At 44.2% G+C, this 17,846-nt stretch overlaps 1 protein-coding gene across 2 annotated transcripts; it reads left to right on the plus strand.

The window, feature by feature from the left end:
* The first annotated feature begins 906 nt into the window (after window positions 1-906).
* Window positions 907-16,460, plus strand: WHAMM (WASP homolog associated with actin, golgi membranes and microtubules). Of its 2 annotated transcripts, none has more exons than XM_069798350.1 (10): window positions 907-1,538; window positions 4,957-5,130; window positions 6,525-6,675; window positions 7,205-7,374; window positions 8,078-8,243; window positions 9,206-9,393; window positions 10,837-10,923; window positions 11,009-11,104; window positions 11,484-11,976; window positions 13,132-13,335. In XM_069798350.1, the coding sequence occupies exons 1-10, from the start codon at window positions 999-1,001 to the stop codon at window positions 13,149-13,151; spliced, it is 2,085 nt and encodes a 694-aa protein (XP_069654451.1). In that variant the 5' UTR covers window positions 907-998; the 3' UTR covers window positions 13,152-13,335. The 2 variants fall into 2 exon arrangements, with proteins under 2 accessions (XP_069654451.1, XP_069654450.1); XM_069798349.1 differs by lacking the exon at window positions 13,132-13,335 and adding an exon at window positions 15,152-16,460 and having other exon boundaries at window positions 911-1,538.
* The last annotated feature ends 1,386 nt before the right edge of the window (window positions 16,461-17,846 follow it).

A 17,846-nucleotide genomic window follows, 5' to 3' on the forward strand; every position in this document is an offset into this window, starting at 1 on the left:
TGTATTAATTTTTCATACGAGAACTTATTTTTGCCCTTATACTGTTAAGTTACACTACCTTACAGGCCTTAACTTACTGAAAAACTAGTAGTGTCAGCTTTGCTTCCGAAGTCCGTAACATTCTGTTTAACGTGAATTAAATTCAGCCTTGCGCATGAGACCCGAATAAGAGATGTGCTATATGAAAACCCCTTTGCTCTCCGCTCCCCTCAGAGGCCCGTGAGGCGGTATTCAGGCGGTACAGTAAGTATGACCACCTTAGGGCTGACTGACTTAAGGACAAGCACCATTTGACGGCAAGGTGGCTTGCGGCCATGGCCTCTGGGGCCTGGGGCCACCTGCCACCCCCAGGGCTTGAAGGCTGACACAGGGTAGCGCGCATCTCCATTTTAAAGCGCAGGGAAGCAGCGTCGGGTTTCAGAGAAGGGGACAACTTGTGAAATTTTGCCGGGCTCAAGGGAACGGCGGCTAGGGGGAAAATCGCTGGCACGCGGCAGCTTCCCCTCAGCCAGCGGCCAGAGCCGTCAACGGCGGACACCCCGGGGCTGCAGGAAAATGGCGGCGGGCTCCGGCGGTGAGGAACACCCTGAGGGAATGCCCCGCCTCCTTCCCGCAGGGATGTGTGTCTTGTGCACGCTGCCTACCGCTCCTCACAGAGACGACTGCTTATTTGACAAAAACAACCTTTTTTTTTCTTTTCTTTTTTCTTTTTCTCACACTCCGAGCCTCTACGGGCGCGGTGCGCAGACCCCACGTCCCACTCACGTAATGTCACTCTTTATTTTCGTGCCAGCTGTGTGAGGGCCGCCCGCCCCGCCCCCCTCCGTCGGCCCCGCCTTGGCCCCGCCCCCGGGCGGCACCCGCCAATGGTTCCGCGAGCTGCGGGTGACGCGCGGCGAGGGCCCCGCCCCCTGGCCGGGTGCGCGCGGCGCCTTTAAGGCTCGTGGGTTTCTGTTTCGCTCCGCGGGCGCGGGGGCTGCGCGGCCGCCGCCATCATCATGGAGCCGCAGCCCGACAGCCTGGAGGGGTGGGTGGCCGTGCGCGACACCGCCTTCGCCGAGCCTCAGCCGCCGCGGCTCCGCTTCCTCGTGGCCTGGAACGGCGTGGAGGGCGCGTTCGCCGTGACCTGCCACGGCCGGGCGGAGGCGGCGGCGCAGGCCCCGCAGAGCTGGGCCGGCCTCTTCTCGGCGCCGGCCCTGCGCGGCGTCCACCGGCAGCTGGCGGCCGTCTGTCCGCGCCTGGAGCCCGCCTTCCCCGCGCTGCCGCCCGCGCTGCCCGGCGCCTCCGGCGGCGGGGGACTTTGGGCCGTGCTGTTCCCCGGCGGCGCGGCACCGGGCGAGGCCGAGGTGCAGGAGCTGTGCCGGGAGCTGGAGCTCTACCTGGGCTGGGCCCTGGAGCTCTGCGGTGGCCGCGTGGTGCTGGACGCCCTCTTCGCCGCCGACCGCCACCGCGACGACGAGTACTTCGAGAGCCTCCACGAGCTGCGCGGGAGGGCCCTGCGCGGCCACCTGGCCCAGGCCAAGGAGGCCCTGCGGCGGGTACGGGCCCCGGGGGCCGGGCGGGGCGGGGGGGGGGGGGCGGAGGGGCCGCCCCGCAGCGCCGGCGGGGCCTGAGGGGACCGGCGGCGGCCGGCGACCTGCGCCAGCCAGGCCGGGGGGGCCAGCGGGCGCCTTTGGCCTGGCCCGGGCCCGCTCGCCTGAGGGAGCGCAGCGGCCCGCGGCTGTCCCTGCGGGGGGTGGGGCTGCTGCAGGGCCACCCCCCGCTCTCCCTGCGGGCAGAAAAACGTTTCCCTCGGTGTAGGACCGCCTTCGCTGTCTTGCGCTGCTGCACGGCTCGCAGGTGCACCTGTCTGAGCCTCAGCTTTAGCACCTCTTGCTCACCTGGGAGTTGCACGCATGAGGCTGGCAGCTTCCGCTGCAAGAGCTTCAGTCACTCGGGTCAGGCTCACGTTTGGGTAACGTGAGCAAGGGTGACCAAGTCACTAATATCCTCTTGCTCGTGGTATCGTCCAGTGTTCAGATTAGTGCTTACACAAACACTTTTTTGGTTGTCTGGAAACCCCCAAGTCAACTAGTTTTCTCAAGTTCTGAGTGCCATCAGTCTTTCTAAGTGTCACTTAATAAAGTGGGGAATAAGCCAGCTCTGGCTGGGCAGTCAGTACACGACATTGGGGCGCTTACTGAAGCTGCAAGTGCTCCTACAAAAACACATTGCTATAAATATCCTGCAGTCTTGTGCAATGGGTAGAATGGTAACAGAAAGGGAGAGTACAATTATGCTCTAATTTTCTAACCTCCCTGTAAAGGTCTCAGACTGCTTGTTTGCAGTAATGCCTATAACTGGGGGATTCTCACAGTTTTTGTATTAAAACCAAACTTAGCCATGGACCTATGCCAAATGGGTGTTTTGTAGTCAGAGAAGTTGTGCTATGTTTTTAAGTCTCAAATTCTGGCCTAATGATTGTGTGAGCCAAGGATGATGTTAGCCCTTTCTCCCTTTAGTACCATAAGTTTCTTCTTGCTGTATACGTGTTCTTGGATTTTTTTTTTTGTTTTCCCCCTTGTAGTAAGCATGAATTTAAAGGATGGTATCTAGTAACATGGTTGCAATCAGGGCATTAGTCTGTTAAAACAAGAGATACAGATACTTCAAGCTCACCAGTGTGTTGCTGTTACAGTTTTCTGGCAGTATCTGCAGTCTATTTCCTGGCAAAGCAAGCTCTGAAAGGTATTTTATGAAAACGATCATGCTTTGGAGGAAAGTTAAGACAGTTGGCTTTAGCCTTCTGTTTCCTGTTTCAGTATTTAACAGCTGTAACAACATTACTGTTGCAGAAAGACACAGTTTTTCAAAAAGACAACTTTAGTTTACATGAACTTCATGTGCAGTGTTGTGTACAAAAGCTATGGTTTCTGTAACTGACTATAACTGTTCATGGCCCAGTTAGAAATACATTCTAGCTACCATGCTCATTTGCAAGCAGCACAAATGTAACTTGGTGCCAGTTATTCTGTGATTTCCAACTATGTTTTAGATAACTAAGGCTAAACATGCTATAGAGTGTTGTATTTGCAGGCCTGACAGGGACATAAATTCATTATATGCAGTCTAGACCAAGTTACACAAGATTCAAGAAATGAAACCTACCTCTTCTGGCACTAAACTAGCCTTAAGTATCAGAGCATCCTTCTTCCCTTTTGACATCCATGTCCTTCTCAAATACTTCATCCTTTGGACCAGGAAATTAATTTTGAAGAATGCAGAAGATAACCAGTACAAGATGGAAGAGAGTAGTATTGTGTGAATACTTTTTTTGCATGTGTGTTCAAAGACAAAGGAAAAACCGAACAGCAATACTGTTAAAACAACCAGAGGAGTCAGTTGGGCTAATGGCAAACCAGAATTCTATGAAAAGAATATCAGATTGTGTAAAAGCAAGCATTTTACTTTAAAACAGACAAAATGTTGTCATTCCCCAATCCCCTGTCCCCCCCCCTAAAAAAAAATCCCAAACCCTTGTAATGAGTAATTGTCTCATGAGTTGACTTTAAAATTTCACTAATACTTTCCCTCTGCTCACTATAAACATCCTTCAGGAGCAGCATGACCCTCACTACTTGCTTTGAATAAGGGAACCAGAAAGTGAACTATTGTGTTTCTATTTGGCTTCAATAGTGGGGGGTGGGGGGAAAGCAGACTCTTAAATTGCTGCAGGTGGGTCCTAGGACTGTGAGCTACCGTGAGCTCCTGGGGAAGCCTAAGGGGCTGCAGGACTTCTGGGATTATCAGAAATGTTGCAGTTCAGATCCTCTTGTTCCTCTGTTCTGCCTGTGCCCGGCCTGGAGGGAGGATGGGTGGGAAATGCTCTTGAGCTGACTTCCACAGATTTTTCCCTGGGGAAATGCCTCCACAGCTGGGAACTTTGCTCCTGCTGTCTTACCCAGACTCAGCTGGCAAGAGCAAAGGTGACAGTTTAATTTCAGTGCTTTTCAGTTGCAACACAATCAAGCTTATATTTCTAATGCTTTTTCTCATTGTAGCACCAAATACTCACTATTCCCGTCCCTCCTTAGAGAGCTGTAGAGCAAACACTGTCCTTCCAGGAAGGTCTGTGTTTCTCAGTGGAACTTAGCTGTGTTCTCTCAGCTGGCTCACTCTATCCTGGCACATAGAGCACACCATGGTCTCTGCTAGCTGCTGTCAAAGAAAAATCTTTGAAACTTTGATTGATGCCAGTAAACAAATGCAGTTGAGGGGAAGGTTCCAACTTTGTATTTTGTCATAGAAGCAAATGAAGACCTTAAATAAAGACTAGTGTATCAGAAAGGTGGTTGTTCCATGGAAGAATTACCAGTTACAAAGTGTAATATTAATATCACTCGAACCGAGATTAGAATAAACTATTATAAATTATAAAAATGTTAAAGAAATTTAACTGCCAACGTATATCAGGAGTAGAAATCTGTTTCTGAATTCTTATTTTTAAATGGTAATCTGATTTTTCTATGCCCGAAGTCAGAAATTCTGGATCCAGAAACTCATTTCATATTGGCAGGCATTTAGTAATTGTGGAAGCAATGCAAAAGCTAGTTTAAGGATACTTTACTTGCCCTTACAGTACACAGACTTCCCCAGCTTCCCATTTGTGTTTATAAAAAGCAGCAACCAAGTCATCTGCACACAGCTATTAGAATTTCTGTGGTGAAAGCTCTAGGCATGATACACCTTGCAGTCTCCCAATGCAATGTGCAGCAATTAGTGCTTTTAACAGTGTGGAGTTAAAGACGTTTCCAGCTAGGGGTGACTGCTGAATGCCTGGCATACACCTCCTGTGTAGTGGGAAGTCTTGCCTGTTCATCGAATGACAAACGGCAGGTCCTTTCCACCAAAGCTCGTCAGCAGTCAGCACACACAAATGCAAAGCAGCTAAGTCTGATTTACCTTTTCTCCCACTAGGTTCTTCAGCAGCATAAAAATGCTGACACAATGGTGGCTTTGATGAAGGTTTATGAAGAAGAAGACGAAGCTTATCAGGATTTGGTCACCATGGCAACACAATTCTACCAGTATTTACTGCAGCCCTTTAGAGATATGCGAGAGCTGGCAACACTGTACAAACTGGAAATCCTGGTAGGTCTGTCTTCACAAAGTGAAAGGCCAAGTTATGTAGTAGGGCATCAGCTGCTCTTGGAGCAGTTTAGACTCAAATCACTTAACATTCCCTACTTCTGTCTGTACCTACTTTTTTTCCCCCTGCCAAGCCACCAAACGTGACTGAGAAATTTAGAGTTAGGGTAGAACCACTCAGAGGATCTCAGAGTCCATGGTATTGGCTTGAATAGAACTGCAGCTGTCTTCCCACCAGTGTCCCACTTCCCTCTGTTATGAGGAGTTAAAACATCCCCAAGCTCTACCTATCTGGGGTTTACTCTCTGGTCTCTGGTAGGCTGAATTTACAGAGATCCAAGTAGCCTTTGTTGTGCCACCTTGTCCTGGGGTTAAACCACAACACACCTTCAGTGGGATTAGTTTGTGACATTGAGAATGCCATCTCCCAGCAATACTGATGCACCAGATTAAGTCAGTTGTGGTGGTAGAACAGAAGGCAGAGGAGACCTTACCACACAAAGCAGTTTTCTGTTGGTGCTACAACCTACTAGAAGTACAGATTAAAACATGTCAGTTGTCACTGCATTCATTTGATTTTATGTGCATCTTAAACTGGAAGCACATGCTGAAAGTTATGATGCCCTGGAAAAGACAACCATTTACTATTTTGATTTTGCCTTAAATAGTATGTTAAAATTAAAGTGAGCTGTTAATGTTCTCGAAAAGAGCAGAACAGTTTTAAGTTTAGACTGAGGTTCTTGGATACTGAAGGTCTAAATCTGTGAAGATAAAATATCCAGTATGCTGTACTGAAAATTAAAGTGAAAATTAGAATGGATGAAACAAAGTTTGTTTCTGTATAAAAAAAACACTCTAAGGGATATTTAGGCTCATTTGAAATCTAATTCTTTAAAAAAAACCATTGGAATACTAGTCTTGTACCCATGTACACTTTGTGGACTTGAAAATACTCTCTTACGTTTCTTTTCTGTATCACTGTTCTGTGGAAAGAACTGCCAAACTGGAGAACCTGACAGTGCAACGTGCTGTCAACACGTGGGGAAAAATAGAACATTGCACCTAGAAGAGTGGTTTTGAGTTACTTTTAGTAACAACTAAAAACACTTGTGTTGGATGTTATTTTTAAGACGATAGTTTAAAAATATTTTAAGAAATAAGTTAATCTGAAGTTAAGCATGAAGTCATGATTGGGGAACAAAGGTTCTGAGTTAGTCTAGAGAATGAGGAGCAAGGCAATACATAAGCATGAGTAGTGATTCACTTTGTGACAGGTGAGGGGAAGATCGTGTTTGCCACTGTGCTCTGCCTTGCTTGGAACATCTCTAAGTATAGTATAATGCAGGCTGCACCACTGTGGTAACCAGTTGGTAACTGAAAATTTTGTCTCTTTTCAGAAATCTTTGCAGTATGATAATTTGGGGCCTAAAAGAGTAGCAGCTTTGCAGAAAGATGCCGAAGAATGGACTAAGCGAGCTGAGAATGCTGTGTGCTCCATTCAGGATATCACTGTGAACTACTTCAAGGAAACTGTAAAGGCTCTGGCAGGTAGTCAGAATGATTTACACAAAAGGTTGTGTAAATACTTGACTTGGGGACTGAGAGCTCTTCTCATCACCTTTGCTGGTCTCTCTCTGCAGACCCCGAGGTTAGGATGAGTGTCCAGCTTAAGAAAAGCATTTTATTCACTAAGATTTATATCTTTTAACCAGTTTGGTTTACAACGTGCATTTGGGTTGCACACAGACGTTATCAAGGCCTGAGACTTACAGCTGCAAACCTCTGAACAAAAACCATGCACGCTTTTAATGCTTGATATGCAAGCCTCAAGGATTTCAGCATGTTAACTGAGTAGATTGCTGTGTAACTGTTAAGGCATGTTTCTATGGTACACTGAAGTATTTTACTTACATAGATAAAATCATAAATTCAACCTTTTAGTCTTGTAATTTCTAAAGAAGCTTCAGAAATTGTTTAATAGTATCAGCATTTTTAGTACTGCAGCTATAGTAGAAACACACAAGGGCTATTAGTACACTGCATTTCTCATATGTTATTGCAATGTTTTAATCTGCAGCAATGCACAAACAGATGGAACAAGATCAGGAAAGATTTGGTAAAACCACCTGGGCATCAGCTTTGCCACGACTAGAAAACCTGAAATGCATGTTAGCTAAAGAAACCCTTCAGCATCTGAGGGCAAGAGAGTTGTGCCTGAAACAGAAGAGAGCTGGCTTTCAGAAGAATGTAAGACCTTGCAAAGCCTCCTTTTCTGTCACTGTTTTGTGAAGGGCTGATCAAAACCTACCGACGTGGTCATGGGAGTAGACTTTCATAGACTTTGTCTATGAAACAGCTTGGGTTTTCAACATTGTTTTAAGCTGTGGAAAAATGCATGTCTCCATTTTTTAAAAATTGCTCCTGCACATATGAGGACACTTAGCAGAGGTTAAGGTACATGCTTTTACAGTTCAAGTGTTGTGTTAGCATTTGTGATATCAATGTTTGAAATTGTTAGTTTTAGGGAGATAAAGACCAGATATTATTTTCAGAGGACACTGCAAAATAAAGATACTTACTTAATTTTAATCTTCTGATCTTCTTCATTTGATGCCATCTAACTGCTGCTAGGAGTACCTGATATTTATTTTCCAAGAGTAGTGTACTGCACCATATATAATTGTTTTCAGGAGCAGTATTATTTGTGCAGATTATAATGAAGTCTTTCCTGGTAGACTTATGGTAAAATTACAATTTAGGTTAATAAGGCTTTCTGCTTCTCTGAGTTTCTGCTCCAAGTCATTTCTAATGTTTTGTTGTTTCCATACCAAAGCACCTAAGCAGCTGCCAGTTAGGCCAGGCTCTGTACAGGTATTTGTGCATCCATGCGTGTTTCATGTGTGCATATTTTGTTATTAATGCTTTTTATTTTCTATTTGGGGCGATACAGATGGAGAATCTCAGTGAACAAGAAGAGAACTTAACTGTAGTGGAGGAGCTGGAAATACAGTATTACGAAACGCAGCTGGAATTATATAATGTACAGCTTGAAGTACTGAAACATGAAGAGATGCTGCTTATTGTACAGTTGGACACTTTAAGGAGACAGATTAAAGGTAAGAATAAAAAAATATTTAAGCACATAGTCAAAACACAGGAGTGATATAGCCTTCTTTGTTTTCACTTAAAAAAAAAAAAGGATGATTATCACTGCTCGGGTCTCGATAGTAGAAAACATCATTGGAAAACACTGATGATGTGGCACCATCTGATGTTTTGTCTTCTGATTAATTAGACACTAATTTGATAACACAAGTTTAAAAAAAGTCACAGTGGTAGCTCTTTTTCATGGGAGCTGTGATATGTGCATGCACTGGTTTAGCATATGGAATAACTTATATTGAAAATACTTAACTGCTCTTGTAGTTACAAGATCTATGCATAGAAACTGGATATCATGACGTGCTGAAATGGGTTCTGAAATTCATCACAAATCTGTTGTAATTTAACATGTAGAAATTACAAAATACATCCTGTAATGACAAAAAGAGGTAATTATAGCTAGATGGTACTTGATTACTGCTGTATTCCAGTTTAAGTGTCTCTCTGTAACATACTTATGACCAAATTAGCTAACAGTCTTGTTTATGCTTATTTGTGCTTATGAATTCTCTATTACCGTGTACATTGTGAAGTAAACATTGCTCCTGCTTGTTGCGTAATTAAAACCTGGTAAATAGTAAAATAAGTCACCCAGTGTTGATCGGAACAGTCTTCAGTTTTCCAGGAAAACTCCACTTGGTGAAGGTAGGAGTTAAAGCACAGAAAGACATTTGAAAGAGGAAGTTAAATAACAACAAATGCTAACAGCATAAATTTGATCCTGCAAAGCACCCCTGTGAGTAACATGACATGTTTGCCTAGGACTTTGAAGGACCAGGCTTGGCTCTGGAGCACTACACTTCCTAATAACTAACTCACTGCCTTCAGTGGCTTTTAAAATGTCATTAGTTCTTTAAATGTTTAAATAACTGTGGCAATTTTTGGGTTTTTAAAAAAATGCCAAATGCCTTTTTAGAGAAACAGGATGAAGTTGTTTACTATGATACATGTGAAAATCCTGAGGAGCTCAAGGTCATTGAACAGACAATGGGACAAGATTACGCTAACTTGTCAGAAATGACGATGCTGAGGCAGAAGACTAAGCAGTTGGAGACAAAGCGTGGGACTGTCTGTGCGAGAAGAGCCTACCTCAGGAACAAAAAAGTAAATGCAGTCCTGGAGATGTGCATTTTATTTAGCTGATGTCTTGACTCACGAGGGATGGACAGGAAACAACTGGAAGCTTTGGGTGGAGCGTACAAGATGATACAAGATGACTCAGTGCCAAGGCCTCCAGAGGGGCAGATGTGATTTTGAGCCAGCTTTACACTCCACTTTGTGGTGCAAGTGCCTGTCTAGCTTATTAAGAGATCACAAACTTACATAGGTGACCCAGGAGTTGTTCCCCTACCAGCTAAACCTTACTAGAGCACTGCTGCGGCCAGCTGGAGCTTTGCCCTGGCAGCCTTTTACAAAGCAGCTGCAGTACAGGAGGAAACCTGGCCTGCAAAGAAGGAAGCTGCAGCGACAGGACAACCCATACAGTGGTACTTTACCTTTGAATGGGAGGGGAAAATTTAACTGCTGCAATTCTCTCTCCAGCCTCTCAGTTCTGTGCAAAGGGCAGTTTTTTCCTTTGTTTCCCATGCAGAGTAGAACACTAGGAAGACACAAGTGAGATCACAGTTGACTCTCATGAACCTTCCCAGTGAGCTGAGCTTACCTTACACCTGCACAATCCTGATGGGGCAGAGAGCAGAGTTTAAGCTCCAGTCTGTCTGGCCTTTTACCCCTCATTAGCCTGGACAAAATGGGAATGACATGGGAAATGTTTTGTGAGCCATCGTTGTCTCTTGCTTTCAACTGCTTCCTCAGCAGACACTTCCTTTGCTTCTGTTTTCATTGACTTAATTGCTGTCTGTTGGTTATGTAACACTAAAGCCAAATGCTAGATGATTTGCAAATGCTTACCCAGCCATGTGGATAATCCCCCTCTGTACAGTGATAAATAGCGACTCCCAGAGAAAATATTGAAACCTGCAGCTTTTCTGTGGCACTTTGTTACTAACAGAAGGTACCCCTGTTAGACATTCATTGTGCTTTCCATACCTTTGCTTCCCTGGCTTTTGTACTTGGGAGCTATGGCAAATAAGGGACAGGGGGAAAGTAGCCTTATATTTTTGTTATGCCCTGCTAGCTTCCCTCTTGCCCTCTTCCTCATGTCTTTGCAACCCTTCCCTCCAGTTGGTACCTGGGTGACATTTCTTCAGAGCTTGTTTCTGCCTTTTTTTTTTTTTTCTCCTTTCTTCTCTTCTGTTTTTTAACCTAAGTGTAAGACAGAGGGATTGGTTCAGATCTGGGTGTATTTCCTCTGCAGCATGAATAACCCTATTACTAATTAGGAGAACAAAAGATCCATGAAGGAGTCCCACAGACTTCACCTTCAGGGTCTCACATCTGGCACTAGTTGAGCTTAGCCATCCTTCTTGACATAGCCAAGCACTCAGCCTTAGTTGCTGTTTAGTGGCTTGTGCACACGAGTTAATGGCACAGATGGTGCACAGTAAATGTGAACTAACCATTGCATGAATTTTGCTGTTCTACCAGGATCAATGTGAAGCAAGCCATCGGCAGAGACTGCAACAAGCAGAAGAGAGCAAAAAACGCTTCCAGCAGCATCACAGCATACAGATAGTGAGTACTGAATAGCAACCTTAGAGGATCTGGCAGCTGCTTGTTTTCACACACTAAGGCTTTACTTACTTGTGTTTTAATGCAGAAGAGAGACAAGCAAAAAGAGGAGGAAAAAAAGAAAAAAGCTTGGATAAGCCAGGAACGTCAGAAAACACTGGAGAGGCTGAAAACATTCAGGGAGGCAAGTACTGTGAACTACAGTAGTTCTAAATGGTGTCAAAACACAATGTCAGAAAGTAGCCATAGCTCAAATGTGAGCATGGTCCAAATCAGAGACAACCATTCGGATAGCCTAAAATAGGATTGTGTGTAATGAGTCAAGAGGATTAAATCCACTAAGGATATGGTTTCCAGGTGCAGAACCTGTTGCAAAGAATACAAGTGTGGAAATGGCTTTGAAAGAAATACCTTCATATTCATCTAAATCTGTTCAGGGTTGAATTTTCTGCTTGAATGGGTGAGTGGGACAGGTCTGTACTCTGTGGCTTTTTGTCTCTGGGGTTGATATTTTGGCCAGTCCAATGGAGATGTGACCTCCTGCCTTATGATTTGTTTTTCAGAAGTGTCCAGCTCATGTTGTTGTGAAAACATCTCATCCCCAGCATCTCAGTCCCAAGTTGCCACGAAACATCACTCAGCAGGTTGCAGTACTGTCCCCGCTACCTTCGTTGAGAGCAAGGGCAGCTCCAGAGCAGCCAAAGAGCATACTGCTAGTAGAAGCCAAAGAATTAAAAGCTTCACATCAGAATACCCCAGCAGATATCCCTGTCCAGGTTTTTGTTACTGATGGTGACACAGAGCAACAAAAGCATAGCGAGGCACTGATGGTCTCTCCATCCTCACCACCACCACCACCACCTCCTCCACCCCCTCCTCTTTTAGCCTCTCCTCCCCCACCTCCTCCTCCCCCACCTCCTCCCTTACCTCTTCAGTTAAAGACAACATTGGCAGCAGAGGATAAACCACTTCCCCTTAGCTCCGATAGCCCCACAGAAAGCTCTGCACTGCACAAACAGGATGACTCATCCAGGAGGTCTATAAATAATTACATAGGTAAGAAGGCTGACATCGACTGGTGGTTTTTTGTTTCCTGTATTTTTCTGTTCTCCCTCCCTCTGGTTCCGGACAGGAATAGTGTGCAGCCTTGCTCAAGAGAATGAAGCTCTTGGAAAGCTTAGTAAGCTTTCAAGTAAGAAACCACATACAGTAACACTGACCATAACTCAGGATGTTAAATGAGTAACAGTGATTTGTTGTATCCCGTTTGATACACTTCACAGGGTCCTGATGCTCAGAGTGTGTGAGTTGGCAATTTTGGTGAAGTGCTGTCAATTGGGCCAGGTCAATCTTTTAGGACATTTGAACTTGAATCTCTGCTGGAATCCTACATTTATTAAGTACAGCCTTACAAGTTAGTTTAAGCCGTGCTTAATCACAGCACTACTAGGTCTGTGGAGATCTTAATTCAGGGCCTGCATTTCTCATGACACTAAAAATCCCACTGCTGTAATAGGTAGGAATGTGTCGTCAGAAGAAATTCCAAGGAGAGGGAGTTTATTCATGTTGTTTGGTGAGAAGCAACTTTTATTACCAGGTTTGTTCTTGCCACAGTTTTGTAACTTTTGAACTGAATGTGGTATTTTGATTGAGAATTAATCACCTGTCCAGTCAGAAGGCCACTGTGGGTAGACTTGTGGTTGTACTAAGGCTACACTTCAGTGTTTGTGATTTATGTACTACGGAGCTAGTAGTTGGGCTGCTTGCGTTTCTAAGGTATGCACAGCCTGTGTCCACTTACAATTTGCTTGGTTACTAAATAAAGGTTTCTTAAGAGAATTCATGCAGAATTCAACCAGGATTTGAAAGGCAGATGGATAGCTTTGGCATACTAACATTCCTAGGGCAAAAATTCTGCTCTGTTACACCTCTGCTTTGTTAGCAAGATCATGCAGGTGTAATTGAAGGCTGAACTCTGCAATTGAAACAGTAGTTTGAATGAGAATAGAGCTCAGCAGCTTGCCAAGGCTTCACTGGTTACATCCTGCTAACAGGCTTATTTTTGTCTCTAAAGCAAGCAGATACTTTGACTATGTCAGGGAGATTGATCTAAGTTGGAAGGCAGCAATTTTTTATTGTCATTTTTCATAGTGGAGCTGACGCTAGAATGAAGCATGTCTCTAAATGTGGTACATTCCTTTTCCTTTTCAGACTGTTCACAATACATCTAAGCAGCCTTTGTATCCTCTCAGTTAAGAGGCAAACCACAGGCAGAAATACCAAGGAAAGTTCAGCATTTTCAGTTCTTCCAAGGTGTGGGGAAGTACAAGCAGCTGAAGGGCTGAGACGCAGTTGAGTTACCATGGCGAACTACTGTGCTTCCAGTGGATCAGCGTGCGGACTTGAGTCTAGGAGGTCCGTGGGATAACTCTACCACAGATACTCTTAAGTAGCTTTGATTAGCAACAGGAGTTGTACACCAAGTAGTCCGATTGCTACTGGAACAGCCTTGCTAGTAGCTAATAGTTACTACCATTCACAGCCTAACGTTGATGTCCTTTCATTATTTTTGGATAAGTAAAATCCTTTTTTGTTTATTGGAGAGATCCAGTTTGTTGTTTACACCTATTTCATGAAGAAAACCAGCATGTCAATTGCTGTAATAGTAATTGATAAAATACTGCCACAGGAACTTACTGAAACAGCTTCGTAAACAGGTTGGTTTTGGTTACACATGGACTACTCATGTCTTTGTATGTGAAAAGCCAGGAGAGGTTCATGTTCTGAATGTGTTAACATACTTTCCAAGGGGAACTTCTTTTATAATTTGTTAGTCTGACTAGAGCGGAGTGGCTGAGGGAACTGGGGTTGTTTAGTCTGGAGAAAAGGAGGCTGAGGGGAGACCTTACCGCTCTCTACAACTACCTGAAAGGAGGTCGTAGCAAGGCGGGTGCTGGTGTCGTCTGTCAGGTGGCTGGAGATAGGACGAGAGTAAATGGCCTGAAATTGCGGCAGGGGAGGTTTAGATTGGACATTAGGAAAAAATTCTTTACTGAAAGGGTTTTCAGGCATTGGAACAGGCTGCCCAGGCAAGTGGTTCAGTCACCGTTGCTGGAGGTATTAAAAAAGTGCGTAGACAAGGCACTTCAGGATATCGTTTAGTGGGCATGGTTGATGGTTGGACTCGATGATCTTAAAAGGTCTTTTCCAACCTAAATGGTTCTATGATTCTAGTCTTTTATCAGGCAGCCCATTTGATTAATAGACTTAAGACTTTCTTACTTGAAGGCTTTTCAAGACAACTTGGTGGATCTTTGCTTTATCCTTTTCTGACATCTCAGTCTCTGAAGGTACCACAGGATTTAGCAGAATGTTGCATTTCTAGTGCTTGATGTTAATCACATAACCTTATGTGCACTGCGCATGGCAAAAATACTTCCAGCTGTGAGGCACAGATGGTCTGGACCTATGGCTGTAGGAGTCGACTGCTGTCCAGGGAAACTGCCTCCCTGTCCTACAGTCTGAAGCTAGCAACAAAGAATCCAACAGAAGGAGTAAAAGGCAAATTACAGTGTGTCTCAAGAGAACTAGTGGAAGCTCTCTCAGTATGGTGTCCTTTATGGTCTGAAGTTCAGAAATACACGCCTGAGATTTAAATCATGTTGTAAAACGGGAAATATTTTTTAAGTATGTAGAGAAAAGAGCTGCCTGCCTGCCTGCTTAGGGCCTGATCTGGCTCCTACTGACTTCAGTGGTGCAGTTTCAATCCCTTCTACTCAAATCCTTTCATTTTTCTCTTGGCTGAGCAAAAATGTAATTGACAGTCTCAGCAGGCATTTGAGCAAGCTAGGAGGAATGGTAGATTGTTTCTAATACAGAATACAAGAGATTTTTTGGTTCAGTGAAGTTTTTTTGAAAGCCCATAAAGTTGTAATGAAAAAGAAGCATCCTCCTTTGTGTGTAATTTCTTCCTTGGAGCACAACCTTGTATAATGTTGAAGAGGCACTGGATTCTCAATTCAAGATATAATAGCTTTAACTGCTTTCTAAAAGCAGTTCCAGAGCCTGCTGTTGCAGAAGCTTGAAAGAGTCTGTGACAGAACAGACCATTCTTTGTCCTGTCTCTAGCAAAGATGAGAGGAAGAACCCTGAACACTTGGGTGGGGTTTTATACCTCTAAGTGTGATTGTCTTGTTCTTTCTTCTGGTAACAATAGATTTATCTGTTGCAGGTTCCATGGATGAGGTTTTGGCTTCACTAAAACGTGGTGAAGTTCATCTTCGCAAAGTGGAACAGCCGAATCCGTATGCCTCTGTAAAAGACAACCTCCTCTCTGCCATAAGGCAAGGAGTTAAACTAAGAAAAGTGAATAGAGATACTGAGAAAGATGTCAGTAAAGGATCCACTAATGAGCTAGAGAGAAGCATTAAGGCAGTCATCCAGAGAATTAAGAAAGTGTCTGCTGATTCCGAAGAAGAGAACAATGATCAGAATAATGGAGAATGGGACAGCTAACAGATTCAAAGTAACAGACTTACTGACTGCAACAGTGTGTCTCATTTTGCACATTGTAGAAGACTGTCCCTTTCAAAATGAAAGAACAGTGTGATTGTGTGTGTTGTTCTTGTAGTCCAAAATGTCTTGTAAAGTAAAAGAATCCTGTTGATTTTCTGTAGGAGCTGCAGATTCTTATTTTCACTTGAGAAATCATACTCCCAATTATGCTTGCATTAATAGGTATTTCTGGCTCAACTGTGTAGAGTTTTCACCGCATCTGAAGACAGCTAAAATGCTGGATTGAAACATACATTATTTAGGTTGTTACTATGCAGTAGGTAATGTTATCACAACAAGGTTTAAGGAGTGAAAAACTAACTGAAAATCTATTTTGTCAGATAAAAGTAGAACCAAATCCGTGGTTATAGGGGCAGACCAGAAAACAGCATAATCTGGAACCTCTCATTCCTACCTCCATTGTCCAGAAAAGTCTAACATTTTGCTTGTCTGCTACAGCTCACTCTCAAATAACTACATGGATACTCCATTTATCATTATGTTATAAAGTGTGCATTTATGAATGGGCTTGATAATGCTGACTGGGAAAATTAGTATCGAGTTTGAAATAAACACTACTGTAGTAATTACTGAAAAGTTTACTTTTTAGCTGGAAGCTTAAATATAGAGAATTTTTAGATGCTAAATGTTTTCCATACATCTACATTTACAGTGAACTGTTGGCATGAAAGACTGAGCCAAAATATTGTATATAATATTGTCTGGGATCTAGCCCTGTAATACAGAGCTGCATTTCTCCACTGAGACCATCAGTCATGTTTATAGCTATGCTCATGAATTTAAATTACCTGATAGCCTTATAAATGGCAGATATTTGCATTGTGCCTGGAACCTGGCTATTTAAAAATTCAACTACAGTCAGTTTAGAGACTGTTTCTATTTTGGGTAGATAGTGACAAAAATGATTCAAAGTTTCTTTTGGAGTTTATACTGACCCTTAATAAAAATATATCCTGACAGAAGAAGTGGATTCAGTGTGCTGTTATCTTAGGATACTGCTGTGAAGTAAGCATTACTTACACCATGGTACTCTGGTTTTTGATAGCAAGTAGCAGCCATACAGCAACTGTGCTCTCTCACTAACAGTATATGTAAATGGTCTTATTTTCTGAAATACTTATGAATTGTAATTTGGTAACAAAATTGCAAATATGTTGCTTTAATTTCCTGCTTTACTGTAGAGTAGCAGATCTGTTTAATCAGCACAGTAAATATGTGTGCAACAGTTTTCATGCGAGAAGAAGAAAGCAGCAGCTGCGGGTTCGTTTTTCACTGCTTCAGCACCTACTGCTATTTGGAAGTCAGAAAAAACCCGACCTTTTTTTTGTCCACTGCCATCAAACCAGAGATAAAAGCGGCAGCGGCAGCATCAGCCCAGGTCAGTTCTTACTCAACGCTTCTGACGTGATATCTGCAGAGGGGAGCTGGCGGGCATGATGCCACAATGGGTGCACACCACCCTGCTGGCCTCTGAGCTCGACCTGGGCACAAGGGCCATGCTGAACTTGGGGGGGAGCAGGGGCAAATTTATTGCACATTCAGACTTCAGCATATCAAATGCTGAATGCTTCCCATAGACTGGCACTGAGGACAAAATCTTTGAGTGGAGATCTCTTCCCCAAGGATACCCTGGGCAGAGGAGGTGGTTGGCCAGGCTCGGGGAGCGGCACGGGGAGGGTGGAGGGGGCTGGTGCTGGGGCCGAGAGCTGCCCTGTCACAGGCTGTGCCCTTTAGTGGTGCGGTTATTTAAAGCTGAGCAAAAGGGCGCAGAGGCTGGTCCCTCCTGCCAAATGGCAGCGCAGAGTCCTGGGTAGAGCCTTTTGCTGTTTTATTACTATGGCTGAATTCTCAGCTACAGTGCTAGGAAGTTAAATGCAGCAGTTTAAAGTATGCAGAGAATAAGTGAGTTGCAATTTCTCCAACAAATCTTACAGCTTTTGTGTGTCTAACAGCAGCAATTTTACTCGGGAGAGGCCATCTGAGTAACAGCGACACTGGACAGTGATTTCCCCTACCTAGATGTTTCTTTCGTAACCGTGCCTGAAGCTCAGCTGGGGGCTGATCTCAGGTGTTCAACAGAGCTCTCTACATCCCAGGCTGAAAAATGTCCTTAAAAGCCCACTCAGAAACCATCTGAACCCACCTGTTTTCTGAAGTCCACTTCATTTGCTGTATGGCCAACAGGCCTGCTCTGGGGAAAATGTGCCACAGCAATTTTCTGGTTGGTGTGGAAGATTTCACCTCTATCAAATATCCTCACTGCCTGGTTCACTACAAAAATTTAAAGGATGCTCCTCAGCAGAGATGTGCCCTGATGCGAACAGGGCTCCCAGGATGCAGAGCAGCCCTTG

The sequence above is a fragment of the Haliaeetus albicilla genome, chromosome 12 (genome assembly GCF_947461875.1).
Source record: "Haliaeetus albicilla chromosome 12, bHalAlb1.1, whole genome shotgun sequence".
Classification (NCBI taxonomy): Eukaryota; Metazoa; Chordata; class Aves; order Accipitriformes; family Accipitridae; genus Haliaeetus; species Haliaeetus albicilla.

Coding starts and splice junctions, on each gene's coding strand:
- WHAMM (XM_069798349.1), top strand. CDS start 999: ATGGAGCCGCAGCCCGACAGCCTGGAGGGGTGGGTGGCCGTGCGCGAC. Junction 11,105..11,483: donor GGCTGAAAACATTCAGGGAG/GCAAGTACTGTG, acceptor TTTGTTTTTCAG/AAGTGTCCAGCTCATGTTGT. Junction 11,977..15,151: donor GTCTATAAATAATTACATAG/GTAAGAAGGCTG, acceptor TATCTGTTGCAG/GTTCCATGGATGAGGTTTTG.